Raw genomic sequence first — 17,142 nt, 5'->3', positions numbered from 1 at the left:
CAAGAGATGGATTGACTCAATAAAGGAAGCCACAGCCCTCAGTTTGCAAGATCTGAGCAAGGCTGTCAAAGATAGGACATTTTGGAGGACTTTGATTCATAGGGGTGACATGAATTGGAAGCGACTTGACACACACACATGCCCCTTTTAAGTAAAAATGTAAAAACAATGGAAAATAAATGGCACATGAAGTATCCAGAAATAAAGTCACCCCATATGAAATATATAGCAGTTACATTACGCATGTATATTGTTTTATCGTTACTTAAAGGTAAAGGTCCCCTGTGCAAGCACCGGGTCATTCCTGACCCATGGATTGATCCCGACGTTTACTAGGCAGACTTTGTTTACGGGGTGGTTTGCCAGTGCCTTCCCCAGTCATCTTCACTTTACCGCCCCACAAGCTGGGTACTCATTTTACCGACCTCGGAAGGATGGAAGGCTGAGTCAATCTTGAGCCGGCTACCTGAAACAGACTTTCATGGGGCTCTTTTATCATTACTTACTTCAACATAATCTGTTGGAACTAGTCCTCGTTCTCCTTTGCTGTTTTTTCCCTCCAGCCAGCCTCCACCAACATCCTGTAACAGTAAGAAAACAATGTGTCGGCGATTAAATTATAAAGTTGCAAGTTGTATTTTAAAGAAAAATGTATTTCTGGTGTTTAATTAGCATGTTTTATTATATTATCAATATCACATTTTTTATTTCATCCTTCCTGAAACAGCAGAGAATGACATATGTGGACTTACAAGAATTGGGGGGAAAAAACCCATGAAGCTGGAGAAAATGATGCACCAAACAGACAACGTCATGGCTGAGTGAGAATTTGAACCAAGGTCTTCCCAGTTTAAGTCTAATACAGTATCCACTATACCTCATTGGCTCTATTTAAGTGCAAAGCATCTGATGCCACAAACCATGCACACTTACTTGAGAATAAGTCCCATTTAACATAGTAGGGGTTATTTACAAGCAAGCACTCATAACATCTGTCTATACTTTAGATGCTCTGTCACTGCAGACTATTCTATAACTAAAATATTACACATATAGCTCAATCTTTTTAAAAATAAAAATTACTCATCCATTAAAAGAGCAGTAGCAACAGAAATAGTAATTTTCCCTGGCAAAAACAATGGAAAATACAAACTCATTTTATTTCCATAAAATATCAATGCATCTAATTCTGTACCATGGCCCCAGAGTATGGACTCTTCAATCTGCAATCTTACTTCTTTGAAGTTCAGTGCTGGCGGTAAGGCGATAAACTAAACAATCCTGTCTAAAAATCAAATCCTATGCACATTCAGATGTCCTAGCGCCGTGTTGGCGAACCGATGTCACGTGTGCTGCAGCCGGCACGCCGAGCCGTCTCTGTGGGCACGCGCAGACCCGTCGCGTCTGCCTAGGGCTGTGCCGTGTTGCCATGGTGAGGGCGCTGAGGGCTGTTTTCCTTCTCCCCAAGCCCATGCTCCCCAAGCCTGCGCTGGCGCCCTCCCTCTCCTTGCACCCGGGGCAAGCCCCTCCCTCTCTCTCAGCTGAGCTGCGGGGCAGCTCAGCTGTTTGTCGGGGGCCTGCCCGTCTTCAGTTTGTCTGGGGACCCATCCGTCTAAAAAAGCATTTAGAAAATTCTACAACATTTGCAGACAATCCTACAAGCCATCAGGAAATCTATAAGGAATTTTCTAGCATTGTAGCAGCTGCAAAGGTGAATTTTAGTAACAGATTTTTACAGTAAGATGGAGACAACCCTGTGTTTTCTTACTTCTCCAGATAAAGCCAGATTTGAAGAACTTGATCTTTCCTGCCTACACTGGTTAGATTTAGAAAATCTGGAAATGGAGTTAATAGAATTTCAAGAAAGCTCTATCTGGAAAAATAAATTCTATGACCTGCAATGAAACACTTAAGATAGAAGGGATGCCAAAGGACAGCACAGTTAGTTCTGAAAATGAAATCCTTAAAGTGTGGAATTCTCTGCCAAATAACTTTAAGTCAATGAAAGCACTTGGGATTGCTTTCCTTACTTTGTTTGGATTATTTTATGCTTGTGAGCAGCTGTTTTCAGCTTTGAATTATATCAAATCTGACACCAGAAACAGGCTAATAGATGACCTGAGTGCTGCATGTGTTGCTCTCAAACTTACAAAGTATGAGCCAAGGGTAGACAAATTATCCGCATGCACACAACAGCAAAAATCACATTAATTGTTCAAAAAAATTGACGATGTCCTCAAAGATGTCACAAAAATGGTGAATTACATCATGGCTCGTGCTCTGAATTGTCGACAGTTTCAAGCACTTCTTGAGGAGGTTCAGGCACAGTATAATTGTTTACTTATGTACAATAATGTCTGGTGGCTGAGCAGAGGACGAGTCCTGGAGAGATGCTTGCCAAATGCAAACTTTTACCTTTCAATAAAAAGTTGTATCATTGAAAGCTCTGTTATTGTGTTTTTCTTTTAACGCAAAATATGTCAATGTATGAGTTGTTTTTTCTAAATTAAAACCTCAGTATTCAGGTTAAATTGCCGTATTGGCACTTGGCGATAAATAAGTGGGTTTTGGTTTGCAGTTTGGGCACTCGGTCTCTAAAAGGTTCACCATCACTGTCCTAGTGACTTCAAGGGCACTTGCTCCCAAGTAAAAGTGCAGCAAGTTACAAACCAATGTTTCTTTACATCTTAACTTGTCAAGGTATATTAGTAACTTTGAAGAACACATCAAATAGCAGTAGGAACCACTGAATTACTTAAGTTTTCCTAGAACAAAAGACATCCAAGTGTTCAACTATCTCTGTAGCTTCTTTTTATGTGCAAGTAGTATGTCTACAGACTTCCAACTTCAGCTAAAAAGTCACTACTCTACCTATTCTTCATCAAAATTGTAGGAATTGGTTTAGTACACAGAACCCTGATTCCCACCAAATGCATCTTACCGGATTGGTAATTGTGATGATTTCTCCTTCATTAACTGTTAACTCGTTGTTTCCAGGTTCAGCAGCAAAGTCGTACATAACCCGAGCCTAAAGATGTATAAAAACAATATTAGTGACAACACTCTGGGTTTAGTTCTTCAAGATCCATGGTAGAAAATTAGCAGGAAACCTAGTTCCATCAAATGATAAATCACAGAAAAGAACTGGTGACATATTCCATACAAATCAGCATTTGGAAAATCTAACTGCCAAATTCCTATTAAAATCCAATGTCAACAATATTTTATATTGCATCCAGAAGTGAATCCACTCTTAAAAAATGGTCCTTATTATCCTGAAATTTTCTTGTAAAGATAGAAACAATTATCTCTTAATCAAAGCACAAGAACCTTTCCTCAAAAAGCAACTTGCATAACAAAGTCTACTGGGGAAACGAAATCAAGTTTTAAAGGGACTTTCCTCATCCCAGCTCCATTCCACATTTAAAAAAAAGACCATCACTGGAGGACAAAAGACAAGATGCACTTGTGGAGGCTCACAAGCCGGACATGAAGGTAAGAGCTATTCCATGACTAGCCCTAGCATTCAATAAACAGTTTCACTTAGATGTAATATCTAATAGTGCATGGGAAATAAGCGCATTGCCTCATTGCACTTATGCAGAGCCAATCATGCATGCACAGGCCATCGAGTTAATGTGCTAAAATTGCCAGCCTTTTATCAGCTGTGCTCCTAAGCCTTTATCTGACACCAGACATGCAGTCATTTCACAGGTGAAACTACTCCCACTGTATTATATTATATGAAGCAATGGGAGAAACTTCACACGCAAAATTTCTACATTGTGGCTGTGCTTAAAGACTCAGGAGCAAGGATGTAAAAAGCCAGCAAAACCTAGTCAGTGTGCTTGGAAAATGTACTTTAGTATTTGGCATAAAGTCAATACACAGCAGAACAGATACACTCAGAATGAACACACTTCTCCACATCTGATTAAGTCCCAAGGAGCCAACAAGATCTCTTCTTACGGGCCAATTAGATCACATAAGCAAAGAACAGGAACAAACAAAGCACAGTGAGGCATGCTGAATGATCAGCATGGAAATACATTAACTGAACAGGACAAAATAAAGAAAAGGTGGGAACAATACAATGAAGAACTATACAGAAGAGATGAAAGGATGACAGATTCCTTCCAAGAAGAATCTTTTGAAGAAGAATCTACAGTTTTAGAAAGTGAAGTGAAAGCTACACTGAGAGCAATTGGAAGAAACAAATCACCAGGAGCAGATGGGATACATATCAATAGAGCTATTCCAAGCCACAGAAATGGAGTCCATCAAAATCTTGACAAGAATATGCCAACAGATATGGAAAACAAAACAATGGCCCACAGACTGGAAATGATCCATTTACATTCCAATTCCCAAGAAAGGAGACGTCAAAGATTGCAGCACCATCACATTAATTTCTCATGCAAGTAAAGTGATACTCAAAATCTTACAGCAAAGGCGGTTAAACATATATGGAATGAGAAATGCCTGATGTTCAAGCTGGATTCAGAAAAGGAAGAGGCACTAGAGATCATACTGCAAATCTACGTTGGTTACTGGAGCATATGAGAGAATTTCAGAAGAAAATCAGCTTGTTTCATAGATTACAGCAAAGCTTTTGACTGTGTGGATCACAAAAAGCTATAGCTAGTTTTAAAGGAAATGGATGTGCCACTACATCTGATCGTTTTGATGCGCAACCTGCACTCTGGACAAGAACAGAATATGGAGAAACGGAATTGTTTCCAATTGGCAAAGGTGTTAGACAAGTATGTATTTTATCTATCTCTTCACTCTGTATGCAGAACATATAATTAGGAAAACTGGATTAGATTTAGACAAAGGTGGAGTGAAAACTGGAGGGAGGAACATTAACAATTTGAGATATGCCGATGATACTACATTACTGGTGGAAAATAGCAAAGACATGAAACGACTACTGCTGAAAGTTAAAGGAGAAAGTGCGAAAGCAGGACTACAGCTGAACATCAAGAAGACAAAAGTAATGACTACAGGAGACTTACTCAACTTTAAGGTTGACAATGAGGAAATTCCTTGGCTCCATCAACCAAAAGGGAGACTGCAGCCAAGAAATCAGAAGGAGATTTGAGACTGGGAAGGGCAGCCATTAAGAAGCTAGAAAAGATTCTGAAGTGTAAGAATGTGTCACTGGCCACCAAGATCAAGTTAATTCATGCCATCACATTCTCTATTACTATGTATGGAGGTGAAAGCTGGACATTAAAGAAAGCTGATAGGAAGAAAATTGATTCCTTTGAAATGTGGTGTTGGAGGAGAGTGTTATGGATACCGTAGACTGCCAAAAAAACCAAATCAGTGGGTTATAGATCAAATCAAGCCTGAAATGACCCTAGAAGCTACAATGACTAAACTGAAGCTGTCATATTTTGGTCACATTATGAGAAGTCAAGAGTCACTGAAAAAGACAGTCATGCTAGGAAAAGTGAAGTGCAGCAGGAAAACAGGAAGACCCAACAAGAGATGGATTGACTCAATAAAGGAAGCCACAGCCCTCAATTTGCAAGATCTGAGCAAGGCTGTCAAAGATAGGACATTTTGGAGGACTTTGATTCATAGGGTCGCCATGAGTCGGAAGCGACTTGACGGCACTTAACACACACACATAACTGAGCTGTACAGTACAACCATCAATAGATGTTTCATCAAAAATGTACATTTTTTTCAATTATAACCAGAGTAGATATAAGTGTTTCAAATTTTCTGTTTCCAACTAATTTATACCCTATTACAGTCATGTCCAAAGTCCGGCCCGTGGGCCAATTGCGGCCCGTGTTACGGTTTAATACGGCCCCACAGGTTATTTGGCAAAATCTATCTGTTGTGGCCCCCAGTGAATCCCCGAGTGCTGCTCAGGACCCCTGGGATATCTGGATCTTTCAACGCCACAGGACTGCACGTCTGCGTTCTCGCGATCTCTTGGATGTCGCGGGATTTGGTGCGTTCCTTCTCCCTGCGCTGGGTCTTCACCAGTTTATTACATGAGGCTACAAGACATCGCCTCCAGACACTACCCCTCACTTGTGACCCACCAGCATTTAGCACTGTACATTACAGCGTAACTTCATTTGGAAGAGATCTCCGGCGAATTCTTGTTGGGCAGTGTATTAGTGCTCGGGCCAACACACTTAGTATAATTAGGGCTTGGGCGAACACACTTAGACCAAAACCTCTGGCACTGCGCTCACATGATCCCTTCCCCTTCTGGCCAATTTCTAAAATGGCGACTGTAAATAAGAGAAGGAAAGTTGACAGTTAGGGCCGCCGCTTCCAGAACAGGTGGAAAGTGGAATATTTCTTCACTGAAATACAGAATCACTGTGTTTGTCTGATATGCCAAGAGACTGTGGCTGTTTATAAGGAATTTAATGTCAAGAGACACTACCAGTCGAGACATAGAACATACGACAAGCTAACAGGGCGCGACCGCAGTGAAAAGTGTAACTTGAAGCTGTTTTAATGTCACAACAGTGATTTTTCACAAGAGCCCGTGAGTAAAATGAAAATGCCACAAGGGCGAGCTATGAGGTCGCAATGTTAATTGCTAAAAATTGCAAATCTTTTGCTGAGGGTGAATTTATCAAAGAATGTGTTATGAAAATGGTTGAGAATATCTGTCCCGAGAAGAAGCAAGAGTTTGCCAACATTTGCCTGGCTAGTAACACTGCAGCACTGTAACACTGTAGCACAGAGAATTGAAGATATTTCATCAGATATTAAGAGACAGTTGACGTCCAAAAGAGTGGATTTTGACTTCTTTTCAATAGCCTGTGATGAAAGCACGGACCTATCTGACACAGCTCAGTTGCTGATTTTTATGAGAGGGGTGGACGATGAAATGAATGTGACTGAAGAGTTACTTGACCTCCAGAGCCTTACGGACCAAACAAGAGGAAAAGATTTATTTGTTTCTGTTAGTTCCGCCATAGATGACATGAAAATGCCTTGGAACAAAGTTACTGGGATTATTACTGATGGGGCACCTGCCATGGCTGGTGAACAAAGTGGATTATCAACCCTAATCTGTAACAAGGTGATCGAAGAAGGAGGCAAAGCTATTAAACTCCGTTGTATCATTCATCAACAAGTTCTCTGTGCTAAACATCTCAAATATTATCATGTTATGAAACCGGTGCTAAAGAGTATTAATTTTATTCGCTCTAAAACCCTGTGCCACCGCCAGTTTAAACAGTTTCTACTGGACATCCAGGCTGAATAGGAAGATGTTTTATATCACAACGATGTAAGATGGCTCAGTCGGGGGTCTGCGCTGCAGCGTTTCTACTCTCTCAGAAAGGAAATCGAAGAATTCTTGGAAACAAAGGGACAACCGATGCAAGAACTATCTGATCCTATTTGGCTGGCTGATTTGGGGGTTTTAGTTGACATAACAAAGCATCTGAATGTACTGAACACGAGTCTTCAGGGGAAAGATGCAGCGGTGAACCAGCTTTATTCACACCTCAAAGTCTTTGGAACAAAGCTGCAACTTTTTCAAAGGGAATTGGCACAAACACAGCCCAATACCATACATTTTTCAGCGTTGCAGGAAATAATGAACAGTTTTCCACCGGACAATATCAGTGCGCAAACGAGCAGGTATGCAGCAGACATCGCATCTCTGGCTGGGGAGTTTAAACGGCGCTTTCAGGATTTTGCTGCTATTGAAAAGGAGATCAGCCTTTTCTCCTCTCCATTCTCTGTTGACCCCAATGATGCTCCAGATCAGCTGCAGCTCGAGCTCACTGAGCTGCATTGTGACAGCGAGTTACGCAGTCGTCACCAACAACTCTCTCTTGTGAACTTTTACCGCCAACTGGATAAGAGCCGGTTTCAAGAGATTCGAACATGGGCTAAGAAAATGCTGAGCTTGTTTGGCTCAACCTATTTGTGTGAGAAGACATTCTCTGCTATGAACTTTAACAAGAACCGCGTGAGGACAAGACTAAGTGACTCTCACCTGTGTGACATTTTGCGAATCAAAACCACTGCCTTTGAACCAGACCTAGCCTATGTGCTGCAGTCCAGATCTCAGTTTCAGCCTTCACATTAGTGCAGGCAAGTTTTTTTTTCAACTGAGATGAATACATTGTAAAATCTCGGTCTAAATCAGGTATAAATATATTTGGACACAACATGTATACCTGGTGTTACGTTCCTGTTCATATTTTTTGAACTTAAAAGTTGACAGACAACCTTTATTACCAATAATAATGTACTTTACAATGTTCCTGACATATATTTCAGCTTCCTGGATTTTTTTTTCATCTGGCCTTCACATATGAAAGGCAGAGTGATTTAACACCTGTTTAGATTCGTCATCCATGTGACAAAATGAAAAGTATGCCGTTTGCAATAAACTTTGCATAAAATAGTTAATTTGCATTTAATTTTAATGGTTCAAAGAATGTCAGGCAAAATGGTCGGCCCTCATGCATGTTCACTTCATCAAATCTGGCTCTCTCTGAAAAAAGTTTGGACACCCCTGCCCTATTATTAAAAGCAAACTTGGCTTCCAATATGCCTTACAATCTCATAGTAACAAAAATAAAAGATGTCAAAGATATCATGTGAATTTCTAGTAATGTGGACCTCTCTCCACCAATGTTCCAGTTATTTTCTCCTGTCTTTCAATTTGAAATACCTCCCCAACTTCTTTCTCTGCTTTAAATCTGTACTGGAAGAAGATTTCAGATGGCTAGATGTGATCGTTTGTGGCAGCAAAATAAAACAGGTGTCCCGTAGCATGTACTAACAATTTATTTCAGAGTAAGCTTTTGTGAATCAGCTTATGTTACAATAAACTGTTAGTCCTTAAAATGCCACTGGATTCCTGTTTTATTTTTATTTGAGGAGTATCCCAACTTTTGTATATTTCACTCTGATGAGGTACCTTGTTTACAACTTTTGCTCAGAAAATGTTGTACTTGGCTGAACCTTAGTACATTTGTTGTCAAGTTCAAATCCACACTGTCCCAGACAGTGCAATATGGCAAAGACGGTTCAGTTCCAAGTTTTACAAAGCCAATCTACGTTATCAAGATTTCTAACCCTCATGAAAAGGATGAATAAATACCAAAGGCATAGAAGTTATATGGATGATAAATATTTATGAATATGCATATACAGTATGGCAAGGAATTCAATGCTAGCCTATCAAACTGGTCCGATCGCTGTCAGGAAATCTGTTTGCATACTCCACGGAGAAAGGAGGATGCCATTCTAGGAAAGAACTGCTGAGCTGAAATAAAACTCCTCAGCAAAAATGTCATTGCACATGCCCAAAGTCTCCTGCAGAGAGAGGGGGTAAATCTCCAAAATTTAACATGTTCACATAACTTAATATGTTTACATATTTACATATGTTTACATAATTTGTAATATCTCTCACTGATTATGGAAAATACATCCATATTATCTGGGAGAAACAACTTGTTACGGAAAATATCTCTGGTAAAATATGTTTTAAACATATAGTGATGTTAACAAATACTTTTTTAACTATCCAAAATGGGTTCTTACATTTGATGTATGTTTTTAGAAAGACTGCATTGGCTTTCCTAATATTACTGCGAACTGTCAAACTAAGGGGGCAATGGATTGACTTCCAAAGTTCCAACATCAGTATCTGTGAAGCCTGTAGTCAGAAATATTTAACTGAAGCTATGCACAATCTCCTCGTAATAACTGATACCATGAAAATGGGGTCACAATGATATCCAAGGATTGGTACAATTTTGGTGGTTTACTTTCAGATGGATATAAATCAATACAGGTTGAGTATCCCTTAAATGGACTGCATGGAACCAGAAATGGTCTGTACTTCGGAACTTTCCATAATTTGGAATATTTTAGAATTTTTGCATATACATAATGAGATATCTTGGGGATGGGACCTAGGTCTAAACACAAAATTCATTTATGCTTTATATATGTTTATATATACTGTATACACATAGCCTGAATGTAATTTTAAACAATATTTTAAATAATTTTGTGTACATTGAACCATCAATGGTGCTGCTGAGGAACTGGGAGTAATGCCTGCATCCCGGCTCAAAATGTCCAGTTTTCAGAACAGTCTGGATATTAACATCTGAATAAGGGATACTCAACCTGTACATAATTTAAGAGCCATGAGATACTTTTTACCAGCAATCAATGAGACACAGATGAGTACTCCTCTGTATATCAAACTCAGTACAGCAGTTCCAAGAAGAAATTTTACTTGTGCATTTTTTGCTGACATTCTCACACTAAATGTCTGTAAATGTAAGAAATTTTTAGCTTTGAAAAATTAAGAAGTTTTGTTCTGTTCTATATTATACTGCAAGAGTTTCTTTAAAACCCTAAAAGAAGCAATCTGCTGTGTCAATTAAGGCCAGAGCAGACTTATTCCCTTCCTGCAGAATTCCCTTGCACAGGAAACTATAGCATTCCCCCCACCCCAATATTTGTGGAAACTATGGTGCTGGTAACCCAAGAAGATAACCAGTAAAATTTCACATAAAACTACACCCCAAAAGGCAAAACATACTGCAGCAATTCATAATTTAACAAATGACAAAATGAAACCTTACAGCATGAAGACACTAAGAAATGACAGAGCAAAGAGAGAGAATGACCATGTGGACTTCAAAGTACATCCAGACAGAAAAGGTAACGTTCAGCATTTCCCACAAATATTTTATAAGCTATACTTAATAAGGTTTTGAAGTAGTGTTTCACAAAAACAACATTAAATGCAAATCAGAAAACACATTACCCAACTGCCTTAGAAGAAGAGTTGGTTTTCATATGCCGACTTTCTCTAACTTTTAAGAAGAATCAAACCAGCTTACAATCTCCTTCCCTTCCTCTCCCCACAACAGACCCCTTGTGAGGTAGGTGAGAGAGTTCAGAGAGAACTATGACTAGCCCAAGGTCAGCCAGCTGGCTTCATGTGTAGGGGTGGGGAATCAAACCTGGTTCTCCAGATTAGAGTCCACTGCTCCTAACCACTACACCACGCTGGCTCTCTACTTGAACGGCACAAGTACAGTGACACAGTTTAAAGTTTATGAAGTGATTATTGTAGAACTGGAAAGGGAACTTGGAACTCTGACCTCTGTCACTAGCCTGCAGAATAAGAACCATAGTATAGTTCTATTACTTTCATCAAAAGAATATAAGCTTTGCCCAACTGTACATAAATGTTAACTATCAAACAGATCTCCCTTTTCCATCCATTTCCCTTACACTGTTATACTGACTGTAAGCCAAAGGCCAGGGTCCATCTCTGTATTGATGTAAACCATATTGGGAGATCATAATAAGAAAAGCAGGATATGAAGACAAGCTTCCATATAAAAGCAAGGTTCCATTCACTCTTGTTACTGCATACAGCATTTTGGACTGTCTTAAAGTGAGAGGTGAGACACAGAATTCTGGAAATGCTCCAGAGTTAAACTCTCAAGGGTTGAAAGAGAGAGTTAGAAAGTAAACACAAAGGTTCCCTCTAACAAGTGCTTTATGAATCAGACATGAACCTCAACAGAATTCTGGTCTGGTCCATAATAGGGCCGCCTGCTGCCATTCACCTTCCCTTCATACCCCCACATACTTGGCAGTGGTGGCAGCTGCCAGGGGCAACTCTAAGGGGTGGTAGACACTGCCAAAACTCTAAGGGGTGCTAGACGCAGGAACCAAGAACCATAAAAAATGTATTTCCCATAATTCCTAAATCCCTGTGTGGGAACTGTGGTTCCCAGTTCCCAAGACACAGGATACCTTCTTGTGTACCATGGGTATAGATGCTTTATATAGCAGCATTATCCACAAAGAAGGGCTACAAACCATGGGTATCTGGATCCAGAGTAAACTTTCCACTCAGGGAAAGGAAAGCGCAATTTCCACTAATTCTCTCTTCTTGGTGCAGACATCTGATTTGCTCCTCATGCCAATTCTGAGGGTCTCCTATCCCCCTGGAACAACATTTTCAGGAAGATGAATGGGCTATGGTGGGAAAGAGAGGCAAAATGCTTCTGTTCTGCTGCCTGAACTATCTTCCATTAAAAAGGTAAAAGTCCCCTGTGCAAGCACCGGATCATTCCTGACCCATGGGGTGACGTCACATCCCAACATTTACTAGGCAGACTTTGTTTACGGGGTGGTTTGCCAGTGCCTTCCCCAGTCATCTTCCCTTTACCCCCAGCAAGCTGGGTACTCATTTTACCAACTTTGGAAGGATGGAAGGATGATTCGACCTTGAGCCGGCTACCTGAAACCAACTTCTGTTGGGATCGAACTCATGTCGTGAGCACAGCTTAGACTGCAGTACTGCAGCTTACCACTCTGCGCCACAGGGCTAATCTTCCATTAGCAAATAATTAAGTCTGGATCCAACCCCTAAACTAAACAAATATTATCCAAGATGCAAATGCTTGGTGATTTAGTGGGGACCAGAAATGTGCCCAGTTGCAAGTAATAATTCCAGACACATGACAGGTGTGACTCAGACCTCCTGAGAATCACAATTGCAAGGGAGACTGTGAGAGCTTTGATTATCCTGAAAACCCAAGTCATTACTTATGACCAATGGGCACAAAGAAGAAGGAGAACAAGAGTTGTTTTTTATATGCTGACTTTCTCTACCACTTAAGGAAGAATCAAACTGGCTTAAAATCACCTTCCCTTCCCCTCCCCACAACAGATACTCTGTGAGGTAAGTGGGGCTGAGAGAGCTCTAAAGGTCACCCAGCTGGCTTCATGTGTAGGAGTGGGGAAACCAATCCAGTTCACCAGATTAGCATCCGCCGCTCATATGGAGGAGTGGAGAATCAAACTTGGTTCTCCAGATTAGAGTCCACCGCTCCAAACCACCACTCTTAACCACTACACCACGCTGGCGCTCAAAAAACTGAGGAACACACAAGGAACATGTTTTCATTGAGAAACTAACATGCCACTCAGTACATCCATCAAAGCAACCACAGCATTCTCACTGCAAATTTCAATGTAATGGACCAACGTAATAACTGCCACGATCACAAGAAATGCTTCCATGCAGTGGCTTTATCTGTTGACCCTCTCAGTTCAGCTCACTATTCTCTACTACACAGATACATCCCATATAGTCTGCATGCAGTGAACGAAGGAGACACAATAATTAGTTACAAGTAGTCTGGATGGAGATCAGGGGCACAAAAGTAGTAGTTGTTGGCATGAAAGTGACTGTTTTGATCAACAGAACAAATTATGGGAAAAGAGAGGATCTACAATGGGCCTATGAAGGATACCACTAGAGAAGTTGGGAAGAGTGTGACAGCAACCTCCAGGTGCACGAGAAGAGGAATGAGCAACCTTTCCTGCCAATGCTATTGGCCACCTTATTTGCCATATTCCTGTGCCTTTAAAAGCAGTGCAATATATAAGTTTGGCAGAGATGCTATTCCAAACTTAAGTCATGGGAGAGAGCTTTGTGAATAATTTTCTGTGAATCTCAGTACTGCTAAAGGCATAAGACCAGAGCAAGAAAACTGTGCAACAATAATTTTTATTTAATAAATTTTAATCCTGCTCTTCTTCCAAGGATCTCACTGCAGTGTAAATTATTATCGCCGCCTCAACAACCCTGTGAGGAAAGTTAGGGGAAGGGAAGGGAGGGTGACGGGGCCAAAGTCAACCAGCAAGTATATGGCACTGTGGGAACCTGAGCCCAGCTCTCACAAATCCTAGTCTGACATTCTAACCCTTACAAACAAATGAATTAGAATGCCTCTTGAGAAAACAGGTAATGTAGCCATGACATGGAGGTGACGCATGACTGTAGGCTGGAAACCCTGAGTTCAAATCTCAATTCAGCTATAAATCTGCAGGATTAGCTTAGACAACACAGTCTCTATTTCGAGCTCAGCTCCCCCACCAGCAATAGAGTCCATAAGAATATGCACTTCCATAGCAGCAATGCTGTAAGTTTTGTTGAGCATTCAAAATGCTTTTCATTCACTAACTCACATGGCATAAACACAATATTATTAAACGTTAGCGTTGAGAGGTGAGATCACCAATTACAAGGCATCAAGATCTCAGCAAGTTTTGTAGAAACCACGCTAAGGTAAATGGATCTCTGGTTTCCTTGGGCCAGTCATTCATGCCAGGGTTAACCTATTTCAAAGGGTTGCTGTGAGAGGACAGAATGAGGAGTCATGTATGCCTCTCTGAACTCTTTGGAAGAAGGATGGCAAAAATGTAATTAAAAAGTCATGCAAATACATTTTAGATCTTTTATTTAAAACATGTGCAATACCGTTAATTCATCTAATATATACTAACTCTAAAATGCTGCCTTTTAGTCCACAGCTTATCTATGGTCTTTTTAATGCTGACTTAAAAATTTGATTGCTTGGAACATTTTTTACTAGACCATATTTTAAGAGCTTACACCAGTTTCTTAAAATGCTAGCCCTAAGAAGAGTAAAATTTTAGAAATGCAAGTTGATAGTTGATAGAAGTTTATTGTTTGTGGCCGAAGGCCATCACAATCTATCATACAAATCATTAAAATAACAATAAAATAACATGAAACAACAAGAAATGCAAGTATCAAATCAGGTAATTGAAATCCCTGCTATTATAAGGTTCAATAATTATGAATGCAAACAAAAACACAGCATATCAAAACACAGAACTTTTCTTACACAACAATTCCCCATTGAAAAGCCTTTATTATTCCTGAATGTTTCACAGAATTTCCTAAAAACCTTTTCTAAATCAATCACAGTGTAATTTCATCGGAGCAGAGGGTAGAGCAATTTATCAGTTGCCTCTGGAAAGTTAAATAAACCATGCCACAAGACTCCATGTTTACCAAATGAAATTGCATTTTTTTCTGGCACTGAAACAATGACCCTTCACTTCCTTTTATCATAGCACTGTGGCCTACTCCAAATAAGCCAACGACTGGGCTTTGTTTCTGCTGCTGCTTAAGTGAGAAACTTAAAAGTTTTAAGCTTATAACAAATGGCAGAAAGAAATTCACACTGCATTGTGGTATTAAAAAAATCTTTACAAATGTAGTTTCAAATAAAACAGAACTGAATACTGGAAAGCTTCTAGCAGCCAATATTAACAGGCCTATTCAAAAGGTTCTAAGTGTGGGTAATATAGATGTCTATCTTGCATACCGCCACAGAAACTGTTTATATTCTTGTTACACAACTAAAGCGTCAGGATATTCTTTCACACAGCACCTATTAAAAGCTAAATGAAATTATCTATGTAGCGAAATGAAATTATCTATGTAAATCAAATAACTGATGAACTGGTAATCATCGTCTCAATAGCACTTGTATCCAGGAAGTAGAATAAAGGCATACAAGTCTCTCACATATGAAACTCTGGCTGCCTTTCTAAGCTTACTTTACTTTTTTTGCGCCTCTTCCACAGATCTAGTGACAACTGTCTAATTGGTGAGCACACAAAGTCCATATGCAAATGTGCGTGCACTGCCCACAGATGTTGTACGTGAGGATCTGTTGGTTCAAGATTAAAAAATGTTCAGCGATATCTTTCCGCTGCTCTCCCCTTATCTTCACTCTCACGCCTAAGACCTACTCACCCAATAAATCATACCACATGCACACAAACCTAGCTACAAAAAAGTTAAGCCTTTGCAATTGTTGGTTTATTTTTTACTATATTCTACATGTCACTTTGAACAGACATAGGGTGAAAATGCAATTTAAATAATAAAACAAAAATAACCTAAATGCAGGTCAACATGCTACCTTGACTTTGTAGAGATAGGGCAGGGTATACATAATGTATATAATTTAAAATACTTCCAAGTCTGGCCTGCAATCTGAGACTGCTCTCATTTCCACAGGTATATTTACTTTTGAAATCCAAAACCTGCACGTTCTAAATGTAGAACACAATACCACCATATGACAAAAAGTAGAAGGAAACAAAGGAAATTCAACACTGTATCGTAAACTGAATACTTAAGGAGTTTCGATAGTACTTCTTAGGTTATTACACACAGAGACACTTCAGAGGAAAAAAGCTATCTATAGCCATGGATGAGGTAACTGAGTAACTGTGCCTTCTGAATAATCATTTTTAAAACAGTCATATTTTCCTTTCCTATTTAAATGCTGAATAATGAAAATAAATGATAAACCATAAAGAACTTGACTTTGACTGAAGGCCTCGTTGAAGATGTGGATCACTCTACTACTAGAAAAAGTTACATTAGAGGAATACATTCAAGGAGCTCTTGGGAATTCTGCCAAACCAACTGAAACGGAAGCATAGCAGTAAGAACCACTGGGGTCCTAAATATCTGTACTACTGTATCACTTTTTTAGTCCACACATCATCTTTTAGTTTCAGCAACTCATTCATAAAACTGGAGAAATAGGTACCGGGATACCAATCAAAAAGGACTATAAAACTCTTTTGCAAAGTGAAGTGCTTTGTGATAAAGAGCAACAAAGATATCGTGAAGTGATACTTTACAGAACAGTCCACTCTGTGACACCATTTGTTAAAGACTACTTAAGAAAATTGTAAGAATTAAATTCCAGCTTTAAAAGGAGACTTGCAAATCTGATTGTGTAGGGAATAAATGCTTAAAAGCAAGCGTAAACTACGTCTTTATAATGTAATTCCAAAAGGCTTTTTTTTTAAAAAAAAGATGACTGATTAGTCATATGAATATCTCCTTTAAGAACAGGTAGGCCACATGCTAAATTTTCAGTCAAGTGTGGGATGGAACTACCAGATGTAATCATGCAGTGGTGATTCAAACTAAAGTATGTGGTTCGATTAAGGGAGCAAAAAAAGATGATGTATTAAAAAAAAACAACCTTAAGTGACCAGTTTCTCATTGCTGGCCTTAGAACCAAATGTAAGGACAGCAGGAAGTAACTGTAGAATGTGAATATTTAAAGACTAATGAGCACTTTATCAATTCCCATATTCAAACTCAGTATGTTTGCTTACTCCCAGATGCTCCCTTGAGATCTCTCAGCACTCTTTCCCTCCCCACAGAAAAACATTTTTGAAATGTTTTCTTACAACTTAGAAAGTACATCTAGCGACTTAATTCAGTTAGAGAGTACAGGT

The 17,142-nt window shown here is 39.5% G+C and overlaps 1 protein-coding gene across 1 annotated transcript in view; it reads right to left on the bottom strand.

The window, feature by feature from the left end:
• Positions 1–17,142, bottom strand: part of SNX9 (sorting nexin 9) — a 55,030-nt gene that overhangs the window by 35,386 nt on the left and 2,502 nt on the right. The window contains exons 2-3 of the mRNA XM_056853600.1: positions 2,942–3,028; positions 507–581 (exon numbers count right to left, since the gene is read on the bottom strand). Of these exons, the coding sequence (XP_056709578.1) occupies positions 507–581; positions 2,942–3,028 (162 nt within the window). The remainder of the gene's footprint in view (positions 1–506; positions 582–2,941; positions 3,029–17,142) is intronic.

This window comes from Euleptes europaea, chromosome 7 (genome assembly GCF_029931775.1).
Source record: "Euleptes europaea isolate rEulEur1 chromosome 7, rEulEur1.hap1, whole genome shotgun sequence".
NCBI classification, from domain to species: domain Eukaryota; kingdom Metazoa; phylum Chordata; class Lepidosauria; order Squamata; family Sphaerodactylidae; genus Euleptes; species Euleptes europaea.
This window is presented reverse-complemented; position numbering and strand designations above follow the sequence as displayed.